Source organism: Lithobates pipiens, unplaced genomic scaffold, assembly GCF_037356315.1.
Source record: "Lithobates pipiens isolate NorthernLeopardFrog02 unplaced genomic scaffold, aLitPip1_a1.2 Scaffold_8, whole genome shotgun sequence".
Classification (NCBI taxonomy): domain Eukaryota; kingdom Metazoa; phylum Chordata; class Amphibia; order Anura; family Ranidae; genus Lithobates; species Lithobates pipiens.
Window position 1 is genome coordinate 416370399 of NW_027507903.1, and position 25343 is coordinate 416395741.

A 25343-nucleotide genomic window follows, 5' to 3' on the forward strand; every position below is an offset into this window, starting at 1 on the left:
ACCTAAAATATATTTATACAAATATTATATTTTTTTTTTTTGTTTCAAAATAGCAAACAAATGGCTAGACTTGTGTAGCTGTGTCAATAGCATGCATTACATAAACCATTAAAATCTGCTTTCCTTCACTTTTGAACTTAAAAATTTGTGATTTTATTTACATTTTAAAATTAAGTTGTAGTTATTATCTTTAGACAGAAGAGGGCAGACTAGTCATCCAAACGGTTAAAAAGCAAAGCTTGTGAATCTGTTCATGTGTTCTCCTCCCCCTGGCTCAGTGATTCACCCTCCCATCTCGTCTCTCACACACAAAGAAGAGCTGCAGCTCCGATGAAAACCCTGTGGATGTTTTCAATGCAGGAAATATGGTGTTTTTTATACAACAAATCATTTAAACTCAACTTGGATACTTACTGGGATTACAAAAGGACTTGATTCTCAGAAGAGGGATTAAAGACATGGACTGCAAATGTTCCTCAAATGCTTGGAAATGGCAAGTAGCTTTCTCCCTTCTCCTTTGTAGCTGGGGCTGGGTCTCTGGGCAGCTGCGTTATTCTGTTGCAGAGGAGTCAGATCCAGGGACTGTTGTGGGGAATATAGCTCAGGATCTGGGCTTAAACCTGGCAGATATTAATAAAAGGAGACTGAGTTTGGGATCTGAAGGAAGCAGTAAATATTTTACTATTGACCAGAAACATGGAGCTCTGATTATACAGGAGAGGATTGATAGAGAGAGCCTATGTGGATCCAGCTCCAGCTGTTTGCTGCATTTAGAGGTTGCAGCTAAGAATCCTTTGGATCTGTTCAGCCTGGAAATTGAGATTTTGGACATTAATGATAATTATCCTATTTTCTCTGTTACTGATCAGGAAATAACAATTACAGAGCAGTTTACAAACCCTGGGGTTCAATTTCCTTTACCCTCTGCTGAAGACTTGGATGAGGGGAAAAATGGTGTGAGACATTATAGATTAAACCAAAATCCCTATTTTTCTTTATCAGAACAATATCGCAGTGACGGAACCTTAATTGCAGAATTAGTGCTAGAGAAAATTCTGGACAGGGAAGAGAAATCAGAACACAAGCTTATGCTCTTTGCTATTGATGGAGGAGAACCTCCCCGATCAGGATCTACTCAGATTAATATTATTGTTTTAGATATTAATGACAATGCACCAGTGTTTGATCAGGCAAGCTATAAGGTAGGGATAATGGAAAATTTACCACTGAAAACCGTTGTTATGAAGCTAAATGCTACAGATCTAGATGAGGGTGCAAATAGTGAAATATTATATTCATTTAATGACCATACTTTGAATTCAGCAAAGAAAATATTTGATTTAAATGAAATCACTGGAGAAATATTGATAAAAGGTGCTGTAGATTATGAAGTTGCAAAATTATATGAATTATTTGTAAAAGCTGTAGATAAAGGATCACCAAAACTAGAAGGACGTTGTGTTGTCCAGGTTGAAGTGCAAGATGTGAATGATAATGTACCAGAAATTGTATTTACTTCTAAGAATAATGAAGTCCCTGAAAATGCTCCAGTGGGGACTATTGTTGGATTTATCACAATCAGAGACAGGGATTCTGGTAAAAATGGGGAAGTTAAACTGGAAACATCACCAAATGTGCCCTTTAAATGCCAGCCTATGTCAAACCGTTATACACTGGTCAGTAGTGGACATCTGGACAGGGAGAAAGTCTCACAATATACTATTACACTGATTGCGTCTGATCTCGGCTCTCCTTCTTTAAGCAGCCAGACTACAATCATTATCACTATTTCTGATGTTAATGATAATCCTCCAGCATTTCTACAGTCAGCTTACAATGCCTTCATATCAGAAAACAATGATCCTGGCAGACTGTTGTGTACAGTATCTGCTGAAGATCTAGATGAGGGAGATAATGCAAAGCTTGTTTACTCCATAGTGGAGAACCACATAGATGGCTCTCCTGTCTCTTCATTTGTCTACATTAACTCTGACACTGGTAATATTTATGCCCAGCGCTCCTTTGACTATGAACAGCTCCAAGTTCTACAGATCACTGCGAGAGTGGAAGATTCTGGCTCCCCAAAGCTATTTTCCAATGTTTCGGTCTTCCTATTTATTCAGGATACAAATGACAATTATCCCTCTATATTATACCCAGAGAACTCAGGGGAAGTCATGGCACAAGAGACCATTCCCAGATCTGCGTCTGCTGGATATTTAGTCAGTAAAGTATCTGCAGTGGATCTGGATTCTGGGCACAATGCCTGGCTCACATATAGTCTTCTTCGGTCTGGCAGTCCAGCTTTATTTCACATCTCTGAATATACAGGAGAAGTCAGAACACTGCGGGGATTACAGGAGACGGATAACACAGAACATCGACTTGTCATTTCTGTCAGTGACCATGGGGAGCCTTCACTGTCCTCTACAGTCACTCTGATTGTAAATATAATGGAGAATATTGCTCAGGAAAGCCCCAAATCTCATGATTTTCTTACACATTCGAAATCAACACCAAATTTGACCTTATACCTTATTATTTCTCTAGTAGCCATCAGTTTGGTTTCCTTGGTAACATTTGTGATATTATTGGTAAGGTGCCTTAGAAAGAATTATGACAGCAGTTGTGGTTCTTGTTTTCCAAACAAATCTCTCCCTGTGTCCTATATGGATCAGTATAAACCAACACTTTACCTGAACACAGATGGGACATTAAAATACATGGAAGTGAGGATGGCTCCTCCAGAACCTCCAGGATCTTGTTATGCACCTTGCTTTCCTACAACAAATATCCCTGACTCAACACTTTTAAAGTTTCAAACTGATTCTAATATAGCAGACCCCAAACACACTTCTGACAGTTGGTGTAATGAAACACATCAGGTGAGATTCTGTAATTTATGTTTATTTTATATCATTTATGTTTTTATATTATATTTTGCAATGAAACATTTTAGCTTGTACCATACTTAAAATCATATATTCAGTTTGGTATCCCTGTTTTCCACAATAAGCTATTAGATTGAACGAGGCTTATTAATATTTGTTTATTTTAATGATCTACTGTTTGCTCCACCTGTCTTTATAGCTTATATTTACAATGCCATATCATTGTATATCAGTTGTCTATTGGTCTATGTAATAACCCTAATTTACCCGAGTCAGAGTCAGGATTATTTTTCCTTAGTGTTTTTTTACTCTTTGGACTGCAGCATGCATTTGAGGTTTTAACAGAAGAAACAATTTAGATGGTATTTTCTCCACTATCATTAAGGCCTTTCTATCACACTCTGCACTTGAGCTCTAGAAAATATAAGGATATATTAGGCCTCATTCACATTGGATGTTTTTAATGCTGCTTCTAGGGGCATATGGCGTTTTACTTTTTTCTTCTTTTTTCTAAACGCCCATGCATTTAGAGAGTTTGGAGGCAGGGTCATTTAGGGGCAGAAAAAAGCTGAATTATAATCAGTGATGCATGTCCAATTTAGTGGACAGATGATTAATTGTAATTTCCATCCAAAGATAAAATCAATACTAGTAAAACTGAATTACAATATGTTTTCTTAGGTGTTACTTGAGGTCACCATATTTGTATTATCTCCAAGGGTTTTCTCTTATAGAAGCATTGGCAAGATATTCCTAAGCTGCTCAGCCTTTCTGGATTTCTTTCAGCCATCTTGGTTTTGAGATATTTTTCTTGCTCTTACAATGGCTTCCCAGTGGGTGGCAGAGTACAGTGTGACATGCTAGCATCCATTGTAATGGGTGATATGCAACTATACAATCAGAACCGATGCATTCACAAGAGAACGGATTTTAAATAGCTGCCGACTGTAGTGACCACTATGCATTAAAGAGTTAATGAATTATAATGCAAAAAAAAACGAATTATAACACAATTCTTTTGTAAAATATAAAAGACGATGTCACGCTGAGTAAATAGATACCTAACATATTATGCTTTAAAATTGTGCAAATTGTGGAATGGTGCCAAAGTATGGTACGTAAAAGTGGTGCTTTAAAGATATTTACAGGTTACCAATTTAGAGATACAGAGGAGAGACATCTGAGGAGACATCTTGTGGAGACATCTGAGGTCTATAATAACCCAAATCTCTCCACTACCCTGGAAAGGATGAGGTAAAAAAAATTGATCTCTGCTTTCCAGTTAAAAAGATGGAATTGTTTACATATACCAGTGCGGCAAATGCCCTTCCCTGGTCATAGAGATGGGATCACATGCGAGGGCCCAGAGAGGTGATGTTGGATTGATTTTACAGGCAGCAGGAGGGGATGTCCCCCCTCCTCCTGCCGCATGTAAAAGCACTCCAGTGGCTAATCGGCCACTAGGATGGCTTTTACATTTCAGGGAATCGCTGTCTGAAAAGATAAATACTGGGATGCCTATAGTTGCAGGATAGTTTTTTTTTTGGAATCAGCCTACAGGCCGATCCAAAAAAAAAAAGTAACATGTACAGATTCTCCCATCGACATATGCGAGATGGATGGAGCAAGTCTTCAATATGTGCTATTATATTCTTTCAGTGGAGACTCCTCCGCTTTCAAAATAGACTGATAGTGCTGCAACCGACTGCAAGCACTGATCAAAGGAAAGTTTTCCAACAGTCCCATTCGATTATTAGATTTACTTCTATCAGGCAGGAATGAGCACAGGCAGATTCAAATTATACTGGTCCCTGCTGAACAGGCAAAATTTAGATCCACCCCTGGCCAGCTTTAGTGTGTCATTGCATAGCTGGTACCTTGAGCAATAAAGAACTGTGAGTGTTTTTTTTTTGTTTTTTTTTAACTACATTGGAATCTCCACCTGTAAAAGATTGCTTATGCTTTAATTCTTGTCAAGTGAAATGAATTATAAGGTTCAAGGCTGTGATTACTGTGTGTTCAATACCTCCTCTCTTCTGTCCCTAATACAAACCTTCCCTGCTCTAACTAATTGCAGGATGAGACTGTGGTCCCCTTTATTCTGTTTTCCTCTGTGATTTATGAAGGTTGTTTTAATCATCAAATATACTGCTATTCAGAAATGTTTTTGTACTGTAATGCATAGTGGCTGGTGGTGCAATGAAAGTTTATATCTCAGGATAATATCACCTGACTTCTTAAGCATTTTGGATACCTCAATAGTAAAATCTAATTTCTATAATTCTTATTCTGTTTCTGTTTATCTGGGAGTTTTGGGTGTTTATTTCATCCTTTGTATGTTCCAGTACCTCCAGCTGTATTCCCCACCATACAGAATAATTAAAGATCCAGCAGGATATACAGGAGCCTCTCATAACAGCCACAGCATGTGTGCGGACTTAGGAAATCAAGTGCAGATATATGACCGATAGGGTCACTGAGAAATATAGAAACTTTCAGTTGATTGTCCAGCCCCCATAAAAAATTAAAATATATTGATTTTGAGTGAATAGTCATTTAAAGGACTACTGCAACTCTGTATAAAAATCAATACTGTAGTAAGTCTAGCACACGTATTAAATCAGTAATACCAATGTTATACATTTTCCACATAAGTTAAGATTTTTCTATGGTCTGCTTAACTTAACTCTATTGATAACATCAATCAAAATGTTGGCAGCTTACAACTAACTGAACATTCAGGTTCTTTTAGAGGAAAAAAAGTATACAGGAAATGCTACCCAGTATGCAACAAGATTTTTGGAGCTTCAAGCAATCAAATACCTTCTGTTCACCCTGTCCACCTGTTATCTGATTGGTTGACTGTGTTCCCTCAGATGCATTAAAGGGGTTGTAAAGGTATGCTTTTTATTTTCTAAATATGTTCCTTTAAGGTAGTGTACTGTTGTTTCACTTACCCCCATCATCTGATCCATTCTGGCTGGGGGTTAGTCAGTGTGCTCGCCCCCTCCCTTGAGACTACATCCCTGCGGGGAGATGCTGTGTGCGTTCACAGGTACGGGAGGCAGGGGAGCCGTAGGCGTGTCTGAGACACTGTAGCTCCGCCTCCCGTGCCTTGCTATTGTAATCTGAATGACCGTATCAGCACAGCCCTGCCTTTACCCCGCCCTACTCTGCCTCCTTTTTTGATGAAGATGAAGTGTGGCTCAGGATCATCCTCACACAACAAAAAAGCGGCACTACGCATGCGCGATGCCGCTAAGCTTCAAGGGAATTGTAGTTTTTTGAAGCCGTGATGTTGCTGCAGGGAGCACACTTGAAAACCCAGAAGTTGAGGAGAACACACAGAGAGGAAAGGAGAAAGTGCTGATAAAGCTTATTTATCTAACAGTAATTTCGGCAGAAATAACAGCTAGATTCATGATCTATATAGCATATAGATTAGATATTGCCCAAAAAATATTAGCTTTACAACCCCTTTAAATACAAGGACTTGTAGAGTACAAAATAGTACTCCCTGTGATTTTAGCAACAGAGATAAATTACTCACACCATGGCAAAATGTAGTTTAACAATTTGTGTGAAAAAAGATATAACATTTATATTGCTAATTAAATAAATGAGCTTTACAATACCTTACAATACTCAATAAGATTTCAAGCAAAGGTACAGTTGTCCTTTGAAGAAGGGCGTTGCGTTATTTTTGGAGAACATATACAAATTATTATTAAAAATTATCATTCTAATTGTTATTCATTCAGGAGAGTTCATGAAAATAAAGATTTATCTTCAGAATTAATGGAAGTGAAATGCAAACCCTCTCTATTTATTAAGCAATGTGTTTTAGGTAATTTTTCTTCATTTTTAAATGTTTTAATTTACTTTTTCTTTGTTGAGCAGGTTTGCTTGATGTCCGTATATGTACAACACATGCAGGTCTTGTGATGTAGTTAAATTACAGATGATGGATATTTTTTCACAAGAACTACGAATGTTTTTAATTATATACATCAGCTGTGAGGGTTTTTTGTCTTAGTAAACCTCCCAATTGTGTAGAATAGTCCTTTGTCCTTCAATTATGAGCTGCAGTTTACAACGTGCATAACAGTGTTTAACCTGGGTCACTGCATATACTGTGGAATGTTTGGGGGGGGGGGGCTGCTGGTCCCAAGAAGTAGGAGGATGATACCAGTGAGGAGGAGGGTTACAGGTGCTTGTGTTGTCACCATCAGACAAGGCACATGGCAGTACCAGCAGCTGGAATCAGATTGGAGTGCTCATGCTGAATTTAAGCTAAATGTATGGGTTAAAAAAATATCAATAATGCAGGCCATATATGGTCGAATTTCGAACTAATTTTCTTTTCAAAATCAGAAAATTAGGTTTTATTTGTGACCCGATGGTGACACCATTGATTTTCGAAATTCGGCGAACCAAGCCTTCAATTTCACCTGTTGCTACAGAAAAGAATTTTCGTGGCCTGGAATCTTCTTTTCTCTCCGTAAATTTTCTTTTCTTGTTACATTTCTCACACGATTCTCCCATCACTGATTAGGAAATCGTTCAAAAAATATCCAACATGTCCGATTTCTCAAATTTGATTTCCACACGAAAATCGGCTGTTGCTACAGCCCACTAATGGTGTGAAATTCATACGAAAATTCTTTGACACACGATTTTCGAAAGAAAATTCTTTTGAAATTCGAACCGTGTATGGCCAGCATAACACATGCAAAATATTAGATGCCAGAATCCATTGTTACTGTATCAGTCCAAAAATTTGTGCTGTCCTGTTATACCAAATACAGCTTAAAGTGGTAGTAAAGGCCTCTTTTTGATTTAACCTACAGGTAAGCCTATAATATTGAGTACCTGCTGGTAAAATGAATATCTCCTAAACGGCAACGTTTAGGAGATATTCACACTTTGTTCAGCTTGTGACATCACCGGCTCATGTGCTCTGAAGGTCCAGCATAGCCACAGCTTTAGAGCACCGTGCCAGAACTCAGAGCTAATGTCATCACAGTTCCGGACACTCGCACAGCCAAAATCCCAAAACCCAGAAGGAAGACCAGGGGAAGATGGAAGCCCTGTCAGCAGTGACAATATGCCTCTGAAAGCCTTTGTTCTAAGATAAGTATTTCATAATGTACTATTATGTGATGCATACTAGCACATTATGCCATTGCTTGGCAGAGGAAAGTTTTTTGTTTTTTTTACTGCAGCGGTTTACAACCACTTTAAGCATATCTCTGAAACAGGTAACTTGTAGGATCTGTGATTTTCACATGCCCTCAAAGTAGCATTAAAAAGGACATTCTCTATCTGCTGTATGGTTTTTAAAAAATATGTTTTTCTTTGTTAAATGTCCTCCATGGCAGTGCCCTGCTCACTTGTCCTTTTCTGACAATAACTTGCCTACAAGCTGTGAAAATTAATAAAATTTAGGATTAACCCGTATAGTCGGTAGGTAGGTAGGTAGTAGGATTTGCAGCTAAGATCAGGTTTCATGGACTTCGAATAGGATTCAACAAACCCCCTGTAATACGAACCTGGGAAGGTGCACTTATCCCTATCTAGGACCACCATTCCTCACTGATTTTGAAGTTGAGATATAGGTATATCTGATCCCACCCACTATTCTTTAGTCCTAAAGAACATTCATGTTATACATCAGAAATGCAGATTACATAAGAGGAGATCAGAGAAGCCTCCCAGCTGCTCCCAAGTAACTACAGCCCATATTCTAAATGAGCAATGCTCATTGTGGTCACATGCTTTGCTGACATCCTAACCAATCTGATGGAATAACAACATTCATGTTTACATGATCTAAGCTGTCTGGGCTCCAGTGTTCATTTCCTATTCAAAGGTACAAGCATTTTTATTTTCTTGTTTCCTTTTCCAAGCTATGACAGTTATCTATTAAGCCGGTTGAGAACTTGTTCCTACAGAGGATTGGTAAATTATGTTTTCTATTTTGTTACATAGGAGGATCTCATATGAAATACATTATTCATAAGTAGTACTTTAACCTCACTGAATTATTCCCATGTCTCAAAAATATACAGTTATGGCTGTACAACTATATTGCATGATTCTATGGTAGAATATTTAAATATGTTCTAAATATAACTTTTCTACAAAAAAAAACCTCAGAAAAATGTATTTATTCCTTTCATATCTTCTTTGAGATTGGCAATACTGAAAAGGTTCAAACATTTTGTTTCACATAAAACTTATTTAAAATATAAAAAAGCTGCATCAAAACAAAAATAATGTGCATACTATATATAGTAGCTGATTACTAGATTTTTAAATTAAATATTTAATATCATCTGTTGATTTATTTTTAACGGATGTTCTAAATATCAGTGCATAAAAGCATTGTTTTCCTTTTTTTTAAATAAAGCTGTAATTCTCAACTTTGGACAGAAGAGGGCAGACTAGTCCATCCAGTCTGTTTTTAAGCAAAACTTGTAAATCTATTCATGTAAGCTGCGTTCTCCTCCCCCTGGCTCAGTGATTCACCCTCCCATCTCTTCTCTCACACACAAAGAAGAGCTGCAGCTCCGATGAAAACCCTGTGGATGCTTTCAATGCAGGAAATATGGTGCAGTTCATACACAAAATCATTTAAATTCAGCTTGGTTACTTATTGGGATTACAAAAGGACTTGATTCTCAGAAGAGGGATTAAAGACATGGACTGCAAATGTTCTTCAAATGCTTGGAAATGGCAAGTAGCTTTCTCCCTTCTCCTTTGTAGCTGGGGCTGGGTCTCTGGGCAGCTTCGTTATTCTATTGCAGAGGAGTCAGATCCAGGGACTGTTGTGGGCAATATAGCTCAGGATCTGGGCTTAAACCTGGCAGATATTAATAAAAGGAGACTGAGTCTAGGATCTGAAGGAAGCAGTAAATGTTTTACTATTGATAAGAAATATGGAGCTTTGATTATACAAGAGAGGATTGATAGAGAGAGCCTGTGTGGATCCAGCTCCAGCTGTTTTCTACGTTTAGAGGTTGTAGCTGAGAATCCTTTGGAGCTGTTCAGTCTGGAAATTGAGATTTTGGACATTAATGATAATTATCCTATTTTCTCTGTTACTGATCAGGTAATAAGAATTACAGAGCAGTTTAAAAGTCCTGGAGTACGATTTCCTTTGCCCTCTGCTAAAGACTTGGATGTGGGGAAAAATGGTGTGAGACATTATAGCTTAAATCAAAATCCTTATTTTTCTTTATCAGAAAAATATCGTAACGATGGGACATTAATTGCAGAATTAGTACTAGAGAAAAATCTGGACAGAGAAGAGAAATCAGAACACAAGCTTATTCTGTCTGCCATTGATGGAGGAGAACCTCCCCGATCAGGATCTACTCAGATTAATATTATTGTTTTAGATATTAATGACAATGCACCAGTGTTTGATCAGGCAAGCTATAAGGTAGGGATAATGGAAAATCTACCTCTAAACACAGTTATTTTAAAGCTAAATGCTACAGACCTAGATGATGGTGCAAATAGTGAAATATTATATTCATTTGATGATCATACGTTAGATTTAGCAAGGGAAATGTTTTCATTAAATGAGATCACTGGGGAAATAGTTATTAAAGGGGCTATAGATTTTGAAATAGCAAAGTCATATGAAATATTTGTAAAGGCTGTAGATAAAGGATCACCAACACTAGAGGGGCGTTGTGTTGTACAGGTTGAAGTGCAAGATGTGAATGATAACGTACCAGAAATTATATTTACTTCTAGAAATAATGAAGTGCCTGAAAATGCTCCAGCAGGGACTGTTATTGGATTTATCACAATCAGAGACAGGGATTCTGGTAAAAATGGGCAAGTTAAACTGATAATATCACCAGTTTTACCCTTTAAATGCCAGCCCATGTCAAACCATTATACTCTGGTCACTAGTGGACATCTGGACAGGGAGAAAGTCTCACAATATGCTATTACACTGGTCGCCTCTGATCTCGGCTCTCCTTCTTTAAGCAGCCAGACTACAATTATCATTACTATTTCTGATGTTAATGATAATCCGCCGGTATTTCTACAGTCTGCTTACAATGCCTTCATATCAGAAAACAATGAGCCTGGCAGACTGTTGTGTACAGTATCTGCTGGAGATCCAGATGAGGGAGATAATGCAAAGCTCATTTACTCCATAGCAGAGAGCCACATAGACGGCTCTCCTGTCTCTACATTTGTCTACATTAACTCCAACACTGGTGATATTTATGCCCAGCGTTCCTTTGACTATGAACAGCTCCAAGTTCTACAGATCACTGCGAGAGTGGAAGATTCCGGATCCCCAAAGCTATTTTCCAATGTTTCAGTCTTCATATTTATTCAGGATACAAATGACAATTATCCCTCTATATTATACCCAGAGAACTCAGGGGAAGTGATTGCTCAGGAGACCATTCCCAGATCTGCATCTGCTGGATATTTAGTCAGTAAAGTATCTGCGGTGGATCTGGATTCTGGGCACAATGCCTGGCTCACCTATAGTCTTCTTCAGTCTGGCAGTCCAGCTTTGTTTCACATTTCTGAATATACAGGAGAAGTCAGGACTCTGCGAGGATTACAGGAGACGGATAACACAGAACATCGACTTGTCATTTCTGTCAGTGACCATGGGGAGCCTTCACTGTCCTCTACAGTCACTCTGATTGTAAATATAATGGAGAATATTGCTCAGGAAAGCCCCAAATCTCATGATTTTCTTACAAATTCGAAATCAACACCAAATATGACCTTATACCTTATTATTTCTCTAGTAGCCATCAGTTTGGTTTCCTTGGTAACATTTGTCATATTATTGGTAAGGTGCCTTAGAAAGAATTATGACAGCAGTTGTGGTTCTTGTTTTCCAAACAAATCTCTCCCCGTGTCCTATATGGATCAGTATAAACCAACACTTTACCTGAACACGGATGGGACATTAAAATACATGGAAGTGAGGATGGCTCCTCCAGAACCTCCAGGATCGTGTTATCCACCTTGTTTTCCTGCAACAACAAATATTCCAGACTCAACGCTAAATAAATATCAAAATAATCCTCAAATAACAGAGCCTAAGCCCACTTATGACAGTTGGTTTAATGAAACAAATCAGGTGAGATTATATAATTTTTGTTTGTTTTATATCATTTATTAATTATTTTATATTTTGCCATGGGAATTAGTATTTATTTGCAATGGTAGCTTGTTTGGTACTTTTAGGCTTTGCACCATACTATAAATCTTATGTAAAATTAGAACCTCAGTTCAATGCCCCTGTTCCACAAAGTAAGCTAGAGGCTTATTATTCTTCTTGTCTATGAGAAATCTACTTAGCTTCACCTCCTGTATGGCTTGTATTTACTATGCCTTTTGTATAGTATTTGCTTATGACTTTTTTATGCACTGTGATTCATTATTGTCTTTTAACAAAAAAACAAAAAACACATCATTGTTCCATTCAGGTCTTCATTTTGACTGTTGATTTAAAAAAGAAAACTATATTTTGTATAATTTCATAAAAGCTAAAATAGTTTGAGCTAATATTTGTAATTTCTAACTTTTAAATATTATTTACAAATTCTATTACATGTATATAAAACCTTCCTCCTGCGCTTAGTTTGAAAATCATGGAAAAAGGAATCATTAAATAAAGTGCAAATCAAAAATTAAGAAAATAAATTACGAAATAAACACTGAAGTTAAATATGGAATGCTGCCCCCTATACAGTGTCAGGATATTACACTCAACCAAATATAAAAACTGAATAGGTGTGGTGTCCCTTTAAATAATATAACATATTATGTGACAAATTCACTTTAAACTGTAATATATATATATAACACCATGCAGTGTTGTATGTCCCTAAATTCAAACAGTGCAAAAAGTCCAAATATTGTGACACAATCTTGCAGAAGGTAGACCATAAATGCCAACAAGCCTTAGTTCGATTCCCCATGCTCCTCCACCACACATGAATTTCAATATGCTTACTGGAAGTACAGACCCCAAATAATAAGAGGTTAGTAGTGCCTGAGGATAGTGATATAACCCCAATAGCCACCAGCTCACACTACAGCATGAACCACCAGCTCCTCTGCTCTTCAACCACTTGTATATGTCAGTAGCTTGGGATGCATATTCATACAATGTTACTCATGGTCCCAGCACAAGCCCCATTGTACTGCAAAAGAGGAATGGAGGAACTACATTACATAGCCTGGTCCACACTTCACATGGAGGGAGATGTGAAGGGAAGCACTGAAGCGTGGAGCAGGAAATGCACTATAGTTTCTCCATTCCTCTTTTGCAGCACAATGGGGCTTGTGCTGGGGCCTTGAGTGGTATAAAGTAGCATCCTAAGCTACTGACATATACACATGGTTGAAAAGCAGTGGAGCTGGTGGTTCATGCTACAGTGTGACCTGATAGCTATTGGGGATATCCCTATCCTCAAGCACTATTAATATCATATTATTTTGGGTCTGTACCTCCAGTAAGCTGATTGAATTTCATGTGTGGTGGAGGAGCACAGGGATTGAAATAATGATTGTTGGCACTTATGGTCCACCTGCTGCAAGATTGTGTCACAATATTTGGGGTGGCACAGCTATTTCATTTTTTTGCAAAATACTTTTGAGTTTATGTAATTAAAGAATAAAGTGGAAACTGCATTTATTTTTTGACATATTCCCCTGCTACATTTATACACTTATTGCAGCATTTAACTAATGACTGGAAAGCTTCGGCATAGAAAGATTTGTCAGTACGTCTGAACCATCCTAGGGCAACCTGCTTCACTTCCTTTACTGTTTCAACAGAAAGATTCATCTCTTGTGCAATTTCACAACAGGTTATGAGTCGATTATCCAGGATCAAGCGTTCCACTCTCTTAATGTTCCTCAGCCAGAATCGTCACTGGCTGACGTACCTTGGAATGTTTACACCATTCAATTGTCTTACTGCAGCTGAGCCTCTCATCACTGTACTGTGCTTGAAGTCTTCTGTAGATATCAGTGGGTTTTACTTCTTTGTTAAGAAGAAACCTCATCACCACAGGCTGTTCTATGCATGTACTAATACTGTTGTCTGCCATCTTGATAACCAGTCTCTGGACTGACCCACGACATGTGTGGCGCCTATCAGTAATAGACCACTTACTACTGCATGTAGTACTGCATGCCTTTTAATACCTGTGAAATGAAAAGTCCCAGTTTGGCTTGAACACCCCTCGTATATTACCACACGCTATTTCCATCCAACAGATATACACTCTTTGTAATAATATTTAAATGCTCAAAGTGTCATTTACTGTCATTTGATTGTAATTTTGTAACTATATAACAACAAGGCCTGGGGAATGCCCAGGAAAAACCCAAGCCTACTTACCAACCAGCTTTCATAATTTTGTAACTATACTTATTGTGTCACTACTGTGCAATTAGTCCTATAGCTAAATGCTTGTAGAATGCAACAAGAAATGTATTGCTAGTTTTCCTATACGAAAAAAAACAATGTCAGTACCTCGTTGACAATTATATTAGGTAATCATTGTGTATATTTAAGAAATTTGGTGTGCCATTGTCGTGTCAGCTTTTTGCATAGCTGGCACCTAGCGCAATGGAGACCAGAAAAATAATGGTTGTGACTATTTTGCCATCTTCTGAGCTGTAAAACTTTGATTATGCCTTAATTCTTATAATATGTCATTATAGGCTTTCAAAGTCTTTCTTTTCTGCATGCGTGTTTAAGGGCGTTCCATAGAACTATTATTATTATTATTATTCTTGGTCTCCTTGATTCTTTTGTTATTTCAAACTTTCCCTGCTCTAGCTCATTGCAAGTGAGAATTAAGTACCTTTTTTCTAATTTTCTCTTTGGTGCACAAGGGTTTTCTTCTTAGTCAGAGACACCGTTATTCCAAAAAGCTCTTGTACTTTAATACCCAGAGATAATGAGGGACTAGAACTGCAATAAGAATGTATTATCTACAACTCCAAGATTAGCTCTCTATCCTGATTGAATCTTTAATTTATTTACCCATTTATCTCTCATAATTAGTTTGCCAGTCTCTGGAGAAACTCCTTTCTTTTCCTTCCCTTCCCTCCTCCTTGCTTCACTACCTTTCCCTTTCCCACCCGATTCATTTTCCATTCCCTATCTTTGCTTCACTACCTGTTCTCTTCAAGTCTGCTCCTTTCTTCTTTTTCATCTTTCCATTTAATTTTCTTATCATTACTTGGTTTTGTGGTCATGGCATCTGTCACCTGGAGCAGGTAGAGTCCATGCAGTTCTCCTGTTACTGATCCATGTGGCTATTTGGCAGCTATTTTGGGGCTTGTTTTTTTTTTATTTTCATGTTTCTTGTGCTTGTTGATGTTTTTCCCATTAGCCAAATAATGACACTTATCCCTTATGCCTTACAATTACTATAATTGATGATTGTACACTTCTGTCTATGACAATTAGCATGTCACATGTAGGCATTCTGTTTCGATGTACTGTAAATGTATTGGGGCCACCTGGGCTCATGTGTTATGCCCTTATTTTCATCTCACTACATTTTTTTGGTAACAGAAAATGTATTCTCTGCTGACCCACACAAAGTACACCTTAGGATAATGTAATATAAAGGATCAGCCTACCATTTTGGTTATACATTTTTTGTTCATAAGTTTACTTAGCCTAGGCAAAATTTTTAAAATATGTACCTTTTTAAGAAAACATAAAACATCAGAGAAAACACATATTTTATTGTGATGGAAATTAAATTATTAGATGTCACATAATCATTAAACAAAGCACAGCAATAAAGAAAAATAATAAAGTGGTCCTGTGTCCTTTGTGACTTAGGCCCTTAATTTTCTCATTTATAAAGCTGCTCATTCTTCTTGACACATTTTCCCCAGGTCCTGTAAATTATTTGCTTGGCCAGAATGTTTGAGATTTTTAAAGACAGTTGCTCAATGATATTGAGGTTAAAAGATTGTTATTGTGCCACTCCAGAGCATTCAGTTTTTTTCTGTTGCAGCCACTGAACAGGTAATTTAGCTTTATGTTTCTGATCACTGTCATATTGAAATGCCTGAATGCACCCCATGAGCAATTTACAAATGAATGCAAAATTTCCTCTAATATCTTGTGATACTATGCTGCATCCATTTTTCTATTGTTTTTTTTTTTAAATGTGGCTGTGCCATTGTAGCTAAAATGCCCCCAAAACAGCAGTGATCCACTTTCATGCTTCAAGGAAGGGATAGTGCATTACTCCTTATAGGCATTGTTGATCGTACTCCAAACATAGTGTTATGATTGTGACCATGAAGTTGAAATTTGGTCATATCAGTCCAATTCTTTTTTTTGTTCTAGATTTTTTGAGGATTCCGTATGTGCTTTTTTGTATATTATAGGTGATCTGTGTGCCAGGGATACAGTATGTAAATTAGCACAACTGCATATGGAGAATGGTAGGCTTAGTCAGCCCCTGCCTTTTTATATATTTTGGTTACTTCAACAGCAAGAACTAATTTGAGTATTCCAGCTACCTTATTGTGTTTCAAAAGCTTCTGTGCTTCTGTTGCTTTTTCATCATATATTGCAATTAAAACCAACAGGGAAAGTAGGAACTGCTCAAAATGGTCACTGCATGTGTGTAAATCTAGGAATTCAAGTTAGGATATGTCAATAATAGAGTTGCCGAGAGATAAAAGAAACTGGCATATCAAAAACGGAAAAATTTGTTTTGATGGCCACTTGGCTTCTCCCACCGTAGCCCTTAGATGGGGCAGACGGGAGTCACATGACCACTCTGAAGATATCTGCAAAAATGGTATCCGTTTTACACATACACTTACACGGTGTGTTATAGCTGAATACAAGAGCGGGGCTGGCAATATTTTTTTATGTTTAAATTAATACTATGAGTGACAGGAGGGGAGGGGCAGCTAACACTGACACACACAGTGCTGACAGCCAGGGAGGGAGAGAGGAGGGGGAAGAGAGGACAGAGGAGGACTGGAGAGCTGCAGATGGCGAAGGCTTGTAAACTGACCATGGTGTCAGGGTTCAGCAGCCACGATAAACTGTGGTCAGGGCATAAACTGGCAGAATCAGCCAGGTATTTCAGGTGATACAAGGAGCCAAATGACACAGCACAAGCACTGTGCTGTATAATATGCTTTAAAGGAACAGGATTAATATTATTTTTTAAAGTAGAAAACACTTTAAGCAATTACATTTATAATGTACTTCAGGTATTTTTATTTCTTCTTTCAGTTTTATTTCTATTTCATGCAGTGTTTCCTCAACACATGGGTATTAAAAAAGTTACTGGTCTATTTAATTTAATAACTATGCATAATTTACTACAGGAACTGCAGCATGTTTCAGATGATATACTTGATATATTTGTATTTTGGCTCAGTTGTGACATTTGTATAATATTTATTAATTTCAGCTATGTATATAGCGCCAACAATGCATGCAGTGCTTTACATACATCGTGTATTGTTTAGTTCACATCAGTTCATACCATCAAGGAACTTATAGCTTACACTCTATGGTCTCTATCTCACAAACATACATACACATACCAAGGCCAATTTAGAGAGGAATCAGTTAACCTACCAGAATGTCTTTGGAATGTGGCAGGAAACCAAAGCAACTGAAGCAAAACAACATAAGCACAGAGAGAACATACAAACTCCATGCAGGCAGTGTCTTGCTTACCACTAACTTTTGTGCTACACATGTTTATTGTTACATAATTGCACTTTATTATTGTATATTAATAAATTGAGGATTTTATTTAGGCCCTGGACTGTAAAACCAAGTTCAAATGTTTAAAGTCCAAAATTTGAATAACAACATATATTTAAGGGATATAACATATGTGCTTAGTGCTTTCTCCAGGTTGGAGCAATAGTACTCAAACCTTTCTGCAGTCAGTCCTCTTAAGAAAAAGTTTTTCTGTAGGAAGCCTGGGATCACCATATTTTACTGTTTTTTAAAGGGGATACCCACAAGGCTGTTGTCCTAAAGGAAGGTCAGGTGTGACACTGTGACGATATCTAATTTGGCTCAATCTCCCTATCATCAAAAATGCAGATTACATAAGATGAAGTCATGGACTTCTGTTCTTGGAAAGCAGCAAACAGTGTGACCAAAGCCTATATTTTGACTAGGCAGTAAAAAGTGTGCCCACTTAAGCCTGGTACACACTAACAGTTTTTTTTTCATGCAACCCAGTGGATTGCACAGAAAAAAACTGACAGCTCAAGTTGGAGCCTATGTACTAACCATCTGACATTAGTACAGCAAACTCATCCCACTGACCTATTATGTTCTGATGCTAGCCACCATTGACTGAGAGCGCTGATTGGGAGTCGGCTGGATGCTGGTTTTCCAGCATTCACATTCGACAGAAGCCTGTCGGCCAGACAGACCGACATACACACAGTCCAAATATTTTTTCTTTTGAACCACCCATTGTCTCCCAACATTTGGACTGTTTGTACCCATTTTAGTTTTCTGCCTTCTCAAAAGAATGATTGGGAGGAAACCTTAATATCCTCCTTATCTAGTCTGCCTAGGTCCCAGTGCCCATCTGCTGTCCAAAGCGCCAGCACTCCTATTTGTTTAAAATTTCAAACTTCCACAGTTTTTTAAAAAAAAATCTGGAAAACTTCTAACTAGACAGCAAAAGCAGTTTATGATTCCTAATTTGTTGCATAGAATGTTCTTCAAAGAACTAACTTTGTCAGCAAATGAGAACTCTGTTTATTCATATCCTAAAACGCATCTATTTCTTTAATGAAACCAAAAAACTTGCCTGAATAATTTCTATGTATTAAACAAGAATGGCATTATTCTTAGTGTAAACATGATTGCATCATTCTATCATATTATGTTTAAATCTTTTTAGAAAAGTATCTTTTTTTATTGATAATAAAAATGTGCACTACTGTTTTCATTATTTTCATTTTCTTTGAGCTTTGCTGGTACTGAAGAATAGAAGATGTATTTTTGTTCACTTAAACCTTTTATTTAAAATTGGAAAAATTTTCATAAACAATTAATTTAACCAAAAAAAATCATGTGCTTTTTGCATACAGCAGCTAATAACTAGATTATATTTGCAATACATAATATCAATTTATTCCATTTTATATTATTTCTTTTTATTTTATGCACGAAAAGCATTGTTTCCCTGATCTTTTACAATAAAGCTGTAATTCTCAAATTTAGACAGAAGAGGGCAGACCAGTCCACCCAGTGTGTTTTTAAGCAACCCTTTGAAACTATTCATGTAAGCTGTGCTCTCCTCCCCCTGGCTCAGTGATTCACCCTCCCATCTCTTCTCTCACACACAAAGAAGAGCTGCAGCTCCGATGAAAACCCTGTGGATGTTTTCAATGCAGGAAATATGGTGTTTTTTGTACAACAAATCATTTAAACTCAACTTGGATACATACTGGGATTACAAAAGGACTTGATTCTCAGAAGAGGGATTAAAGACATGGACTGCAAATGTCCCACAAATGCTTGGAAATGGCAAGTAGCTTTCTCCCTTCTCCTTTGTAGCTGGGGCTGGGTCTCTGGGCAGCTGCGTTATTCTATTGCAGAGGAGTCAGATCCAGGGACTGTTGTGGGGAATATAGCTCAGGATCTTGGCTTAAACCTGGCAGATATTAATAAAAGAAGACTGAGTTTGGGATCTGAAGGAAGCAGTAAATATTTTAACATTGACCAGAAATATGGAGCTCTGATTATACAGGAGAGGATTGATAGAGAGAGCCTGTGTGGATCCAGCTCCAGCTGTTTGCTGCATTTAGAGGTTGTAGCTGAGAATCCTTTGGAGCTGTTCAGCCTGGAAATTGAGATTTTGGACATTAATGATAATTATCCTATTTTCTCTGTTACTGATCAGGTAATCAAAATTACAGAGCTATTGACAAGTCCTGGAGTACGATTTTCTTTACCTACTGCTAAAGACTTGGATGTGGGAAAGAACAGTGTGAGACATTATAGCTTAAATCAAAATCCTTATTTTTCTTTATCAGAAAAATATCGTAATGATGGAGTTTTGATTGCAGAATTGGTACTAGAGAAAAATCTGGACAGAGAAGAGAAATCAGAACACAAGCTTATTCTGTCTGCCATTGATGGAGGAGAACCTCCCCGATCAGGATCTACACAGATTAATATTATTGTTTTAGATATTAATGATAATGCACCAGTGTTTGATCAGGCAAGCTATAAGGTAGGGCTAATGGAAAATCTACCTCTAAAGACAGTTGTTATAAAGCTAAATGCCACAGACCTAGATGAGGGTGCGAATAGTGAAATAGTATATTCATTTGATGATCATACAGCAGATTCTGCAAGGGAAATATTTGATTTAAATAAAAACACTGGAGAAATATTTACTAAAGGGTCTGTAGACTTTGAAGTTGCAACATCCTATGAATTATATGTGAAGGCTGTAGATAAAGGATCTCCTAAACTTGAGGGACGTTGTGTTGTCCAGGTTGAAGTGCAAGATGTGAATGATAATGTACCAGATATTGTATTTACTTCTAAAAATAATGAGGTCTCTGAAAATGCCCCAGTAGGGACTGTTGTTGGGTTTATTACAGTTAGAGACAGGGATTCTGGTAAAAATGGGGAAGTTATATTAAAAATATCATCAGACTTGCCTTTTAAATGCCAGCCCATGTCTAACCGTTATACACTGGTCACTAGTAGACATCTGGACAGGGAGAAAGTCTCACAATATACTATTACACTGATCGCTTCTGATCTCGGCTCTCCTTCTTTAAGCAGCCAGACTACAATCATCATTAATATTTCTGATGTTAATGATAATCCTCCAGCATTTCTACAGTCTGCTTACAATGCCTTCATATCAGAAAACAATGATCCTGGCAGACTGTTGTGTACAATATCTGCTGGAGATCCTGATGAGGGAGATAATGCAAAGCTCATTTACTCCATAGCAGAGAACCACATAGATGGCTCTCCTGTCTCTTCATTTGTCTACATTAACTCCGACACTGGTAATATTTATGCCCAGCGTTCCTTTGACTATGAACAGTTCCAAGTTCTACAGATCACTGCAAGAGTGGAAGATTCCGGATCCCCAAAGCTGTTTTCAAATGCTTCGGTCTTCATATTTATTCAGGATACAAATGACAATTATCCCTCTATATTATACCCAGAGAACTCAGGGGAAGTCATGGCACAAGAAACCATTCCCAGATCTGCGTCTGCTGGATATTTAGTCAGTAAAGTATCTGCGGTGGATTTGGATTCAGGGCACAATGCCTGGCTCACCTATAGTCTTCTTCAATCTGGCAGTCCAGCTTTGTTTCACATCTCTGAATATACAGGAGAAGTCAGAACACTGCGAGGATTACAGGAGACGGATAACACAGAACATCGACTTGTCATTTCTGTCAGTGACCATGGGGAGCCTTCACTGTCCTCTACAGTCACTCTGATTGTAAATATAATGGAGAATATTATGCAGGAAAGTCCAAAGTCTCACGATTTTCTTACAAATTCTAAATCAACACCAAATATGACCTTATATCTTATTATTTCTCTAGTAGCCATCAGTTTGGTTTCCTTGGTAACATTTGTGATATTATTGGTAAGGTGCCTTAGAAAGAATTATGACAGCAGTTGTGGTTCTTGTTTTCCGAACAAATCTCTCCCTGTGTCCTATATGGATCAGTATAAACCAACACTTTACCTAAACACGGATGGGACATTAAAATACATGGAAGTGAGGATGGCTCCTCAAGAACCTCCAGGCTCTTGTTATCCACCTTGTTTTCCTGCAACAACAAATATTCCTGCCACAACCCTTGCAAAATATCAAAATAATACTCAAATAACGGAGCCTAACCCTACTTCTGACAGCTGGTTTAGTGAAACACATCAGGTGAGATGGCAGTAGTTTTTGCTGTACAAAACTAATATATATTTGGCTATGAAATTTTTAAGCTGATAATATATTTTTTTTAATTTAAAATGTATTGGATGAAGCAATCAAACGTAATGAGATGTTAGTTAATTCTAAAATTATGGAAAGGGTCACAGTACTCAATAGGTCTTGTCAGGTGAAAAATAAATATTAGTTATGATTCCAACCAATGTATTAGTGGTTAACAGGCCACACCAATTATGTAATAATTAATTAAGCCGCCAATTTATGCGTGCACTCAATTGACAACAATTTGATCATTATATTTATTGTATTTTTAGGCCATAATCACTTCCAAACCTGCATGTATGTTCTCAAAATGCAAAAGTGATCTGAGGAGAAAAACTTTTATGCTTCACAGACCTAATTTTCCTGTTCCTGTTTAATGTTGCTGCTTTAAAGCAGGTTTAGTTGCAATTAGGTGCTTTTTGATGAATTTATAGGTTTAGCTGTGTTTCTAATAAGATTCTGGACAAACTGAATTCTATTTCCTCTGAAAACACAGCTGAATTTACATAAATGCAGGTAAACAATGGTGATTGGCACCATTGAACAATCATTACCTGCATGTATATGCTTTTAGAATTGTCCATTAAAGACCTATACTATAATACAGACCTTATTGTGCTATTGTCACATGAAGCTGACACCCAGGGCAATAAAGAAATGAAAGATATTTGAAAGAGCAATTCATTTCAAGTCTGTTTTTCTATGTGTTTGTGTTCAGGAAAATTCTACTTAATTAATATATCTGTGACAACTTTTTCTGCAAACCAACCCTCTCAAATCCAACTGTTCTAAGGCATTGCCACTGATAAGGCAGTACAGCCAGTCTTCCTGTACCCAGGCCCCATCAGTTCAAAATTGGGGCCCGGGCACCTGTTGAGCAGGAGGCCTGGCTGTACTGTCTTATTGTAGACGCTGATCCTCTCCTGCCCCCTCCCCCTGCTGCAGCACTGCCACCTGTACTGCAGGGAGATTGGTTCTATCACATGCGCCTCTTCCATCTGCTGCCTGGGTCTCCCATTTCCCCCACATTGCTTCCGGCTTCCCTTCTCTCCTCTCCCACCGGAAGCTGCTGCGGACACACAGGGGGATGTTTCAAGATGAACACAGTGAGTGAACAGTACCAATCACTCATGTGTCAATTTATCACTGGCACGTAGTAAGCTGTGTTTACTATGCTTCAATTTGTGAATGTGCTACCTATTTATTCATCTGTGCAGCTATGGCTACATAAAAAATGGACTGATACATCTATGTCCTCAGTCACTTTCAGACAGGAGAAAGGGGCCCTGTTGGGTAGGCTGTATGGGGCCCATTGATTTATAACAGCAGCCCTGGTTCTAAGAAAAAGGTGATTGATTCTCAGGTAATTTTTCTGTCTTTAGTTTCTCCGTTAACTGTGTTGACCGCTAGATACACAATTACTCTTGAATTACAATGTGAAGAGATTAGAATTAAACTGAAGCGGCAAATGAACCTTATTCTGCATACTGTTTGAAGTGAATAGTATTGTAGAAGAGGTGAGACTACACGGTGCCAACTTCTAATTGGTCTGTACCTGCAGCTAATCAAAAGCTAGCTAACACTAAGCAGTTAAACATCTTAGGACATGCAGTTAAACACCTTAGGAGCTTACATGCTAAACTCCTGAGCATGAGTTAAACTTCTATATGGGCATCCCCTAAGACCATCACTGTCAGCATACAAGGGTGGAATCGGAAGGATTGAATAGTTGTAGGAGGTGTGAGCTGGATAGAGCGGTGGGTTAGACATTTGCATGGCCGAACACCCCAAATAAGCAAGAGCAGAGTAATTTATTTTTTAGCCCAGTTTGTCTTCCCCAGTGTGACAAGCTCACATGCTGGGCTTCTTCTCCCATACCACTGTTGGAAATTGGGAGCTTGGCAGGGATCATTTCTACAACAGAACCTACAAGCTGTTGTAAAAGGTGAGCACTCATAGGACCGCACTATTCCTGCTTACAGTATTCGCTCAGTGAGAAGTCCTAATAAAGGTCTTCTTGCATGCTTTCCAGGGACTGCTCAGCATTGCTGGTTTAAAATTGGTTTCCCAAGTTATACACTCCAAGTTGATTGCACCCTGGCACATTAACCCGCAGACTTTTATAAATAAGGTTGATTAAAGTGTAATATACTGCAGTGTGGACTCAAAATAGTGTGAAGAAACATGAAGGTGTGTTTTGCAAATATCCCACTGCTCAGATCCTTCTTGGCACCATGTCTCTTATTATTAGCATTCTCTGTGAAATGGAAAGTACTTTTATAAGTATGGGGGGTCATTTATTATGGAAAGCAGATATTGTTCGCCGCTATACTGACTAATGCATACCCCACAACTCCCCATTCATGAAATATGGTGTGGTATTCAGCCCTGTATTATACATATGCTTAGCACAGAAGAGTGAACCCCCGTGCTTGGGGGGGGGGGGGGGATATGGGATGTACTGTTTGTTTTTTGTGTTGTTTTTTTTCTTAATAGCTTCTCTTTTTCAACAATGTATTTGTTTTTATATTATCAATGGTGTGATGAGCTAACAATATATTAGGGTATAAGGGAGGATACAGAACATGGAAGGGATTACAATCTTTTCGGGTTTAATGGCGGATACAGAAGGTGAATTACAATTCATAATGGTATAAGGGAAGAACACAGAAGTGAAAGAGCTTACAAGGTATTTGGTCTAAAGGTGGATATAAAAGTTGGAAGAGCCAACAGTCTTTTAGTGGAATAATAGGTAAATAAGGGTCATTGTGAAACGGGTAGTCAAATGAAAGGTGGCTTATGATGAGGGGGCCATAGCTGTGTACCAAATTGCTAAATATTTGCCAAATGTTTTAAGATGGTAATGCTATGGTTGTTTTTAGACAGATTTGTGACAGAATGTAAAGGCTGAGGTCAGTGTAAAAAAGGTGTTTTCACTGGAGGAAATTGTACACTGTTGTTACATATAGACATAGTTACATAGTAGGTGAGGTTTTAAAAAGACACAAGTCCATCAACTCCAACCTATGTGTGTGATTATATGGCAGTATTGCATTGTATATCCCTGTATGTTGCAGTCGTGCAGGTGCTTATCTAATAGGTTTTTGAAACTATCGATGACCCCCGCTGAAACCACCGCCTGTGGAAGGGAATTCCACATCCTTGCCACTCTTACAGTAAAGAACCCTCTACGCAGTTTAAGGTCAAACCTCTTTTCTTCTAATTTTAGTGAGTGGCCATGTGTCTTATTAAACTCCCTTCTGCAAAAAGGTTTTATCCCTATTGTTGGGTCCACCAGTATGGTATTTGTAAATTAAAACATATCCCCTCTCAAGCGCCTCTTCTCCAGAGAGAAAAAGTTCAGTGCTCATAACCTTACTTCATAACTAATATCCTCCAGACCCTTTATTAGCTTTGTTGTTGCCCTTCTTTGTAC

General features: G+C 37.9%; 1 protein-coding gene across 44 annotated transcripts in view; it reads left to right on the forward strand.

Annotated features, from left to right (window-relative positions):
• LOC143964452 (protocadherin gamma-C5-like) overlaps positions 1-25343 on the forward strand; it is a 568154-nt gene that overhangs the window by 433973 nt on the left and 108838 nt on the right. For 2 of the 44 annotated variants that reach the window (XM_077474218.1, XM_077474224.1), the window contains exon 1: positions 288-2885. The exons of 40 other annotated variants lie outside the window; for them this stretch is intronic. In XM_077474218.1, coding sequence (XP_077330344.1) covers positions 459-2885 — 2427 coding nt within the window. In that variant the 5' untranslated portion in view covers positions 288-458. Of the gene's footprint in view, positions 1-287; positions 2886-9434; positions 12025-25343 lie in introns of those variants that run through there. 2 more of the 44 variants (XM_077474213.1, XM_077474221.1) reach the window with 1 other exon arrangement.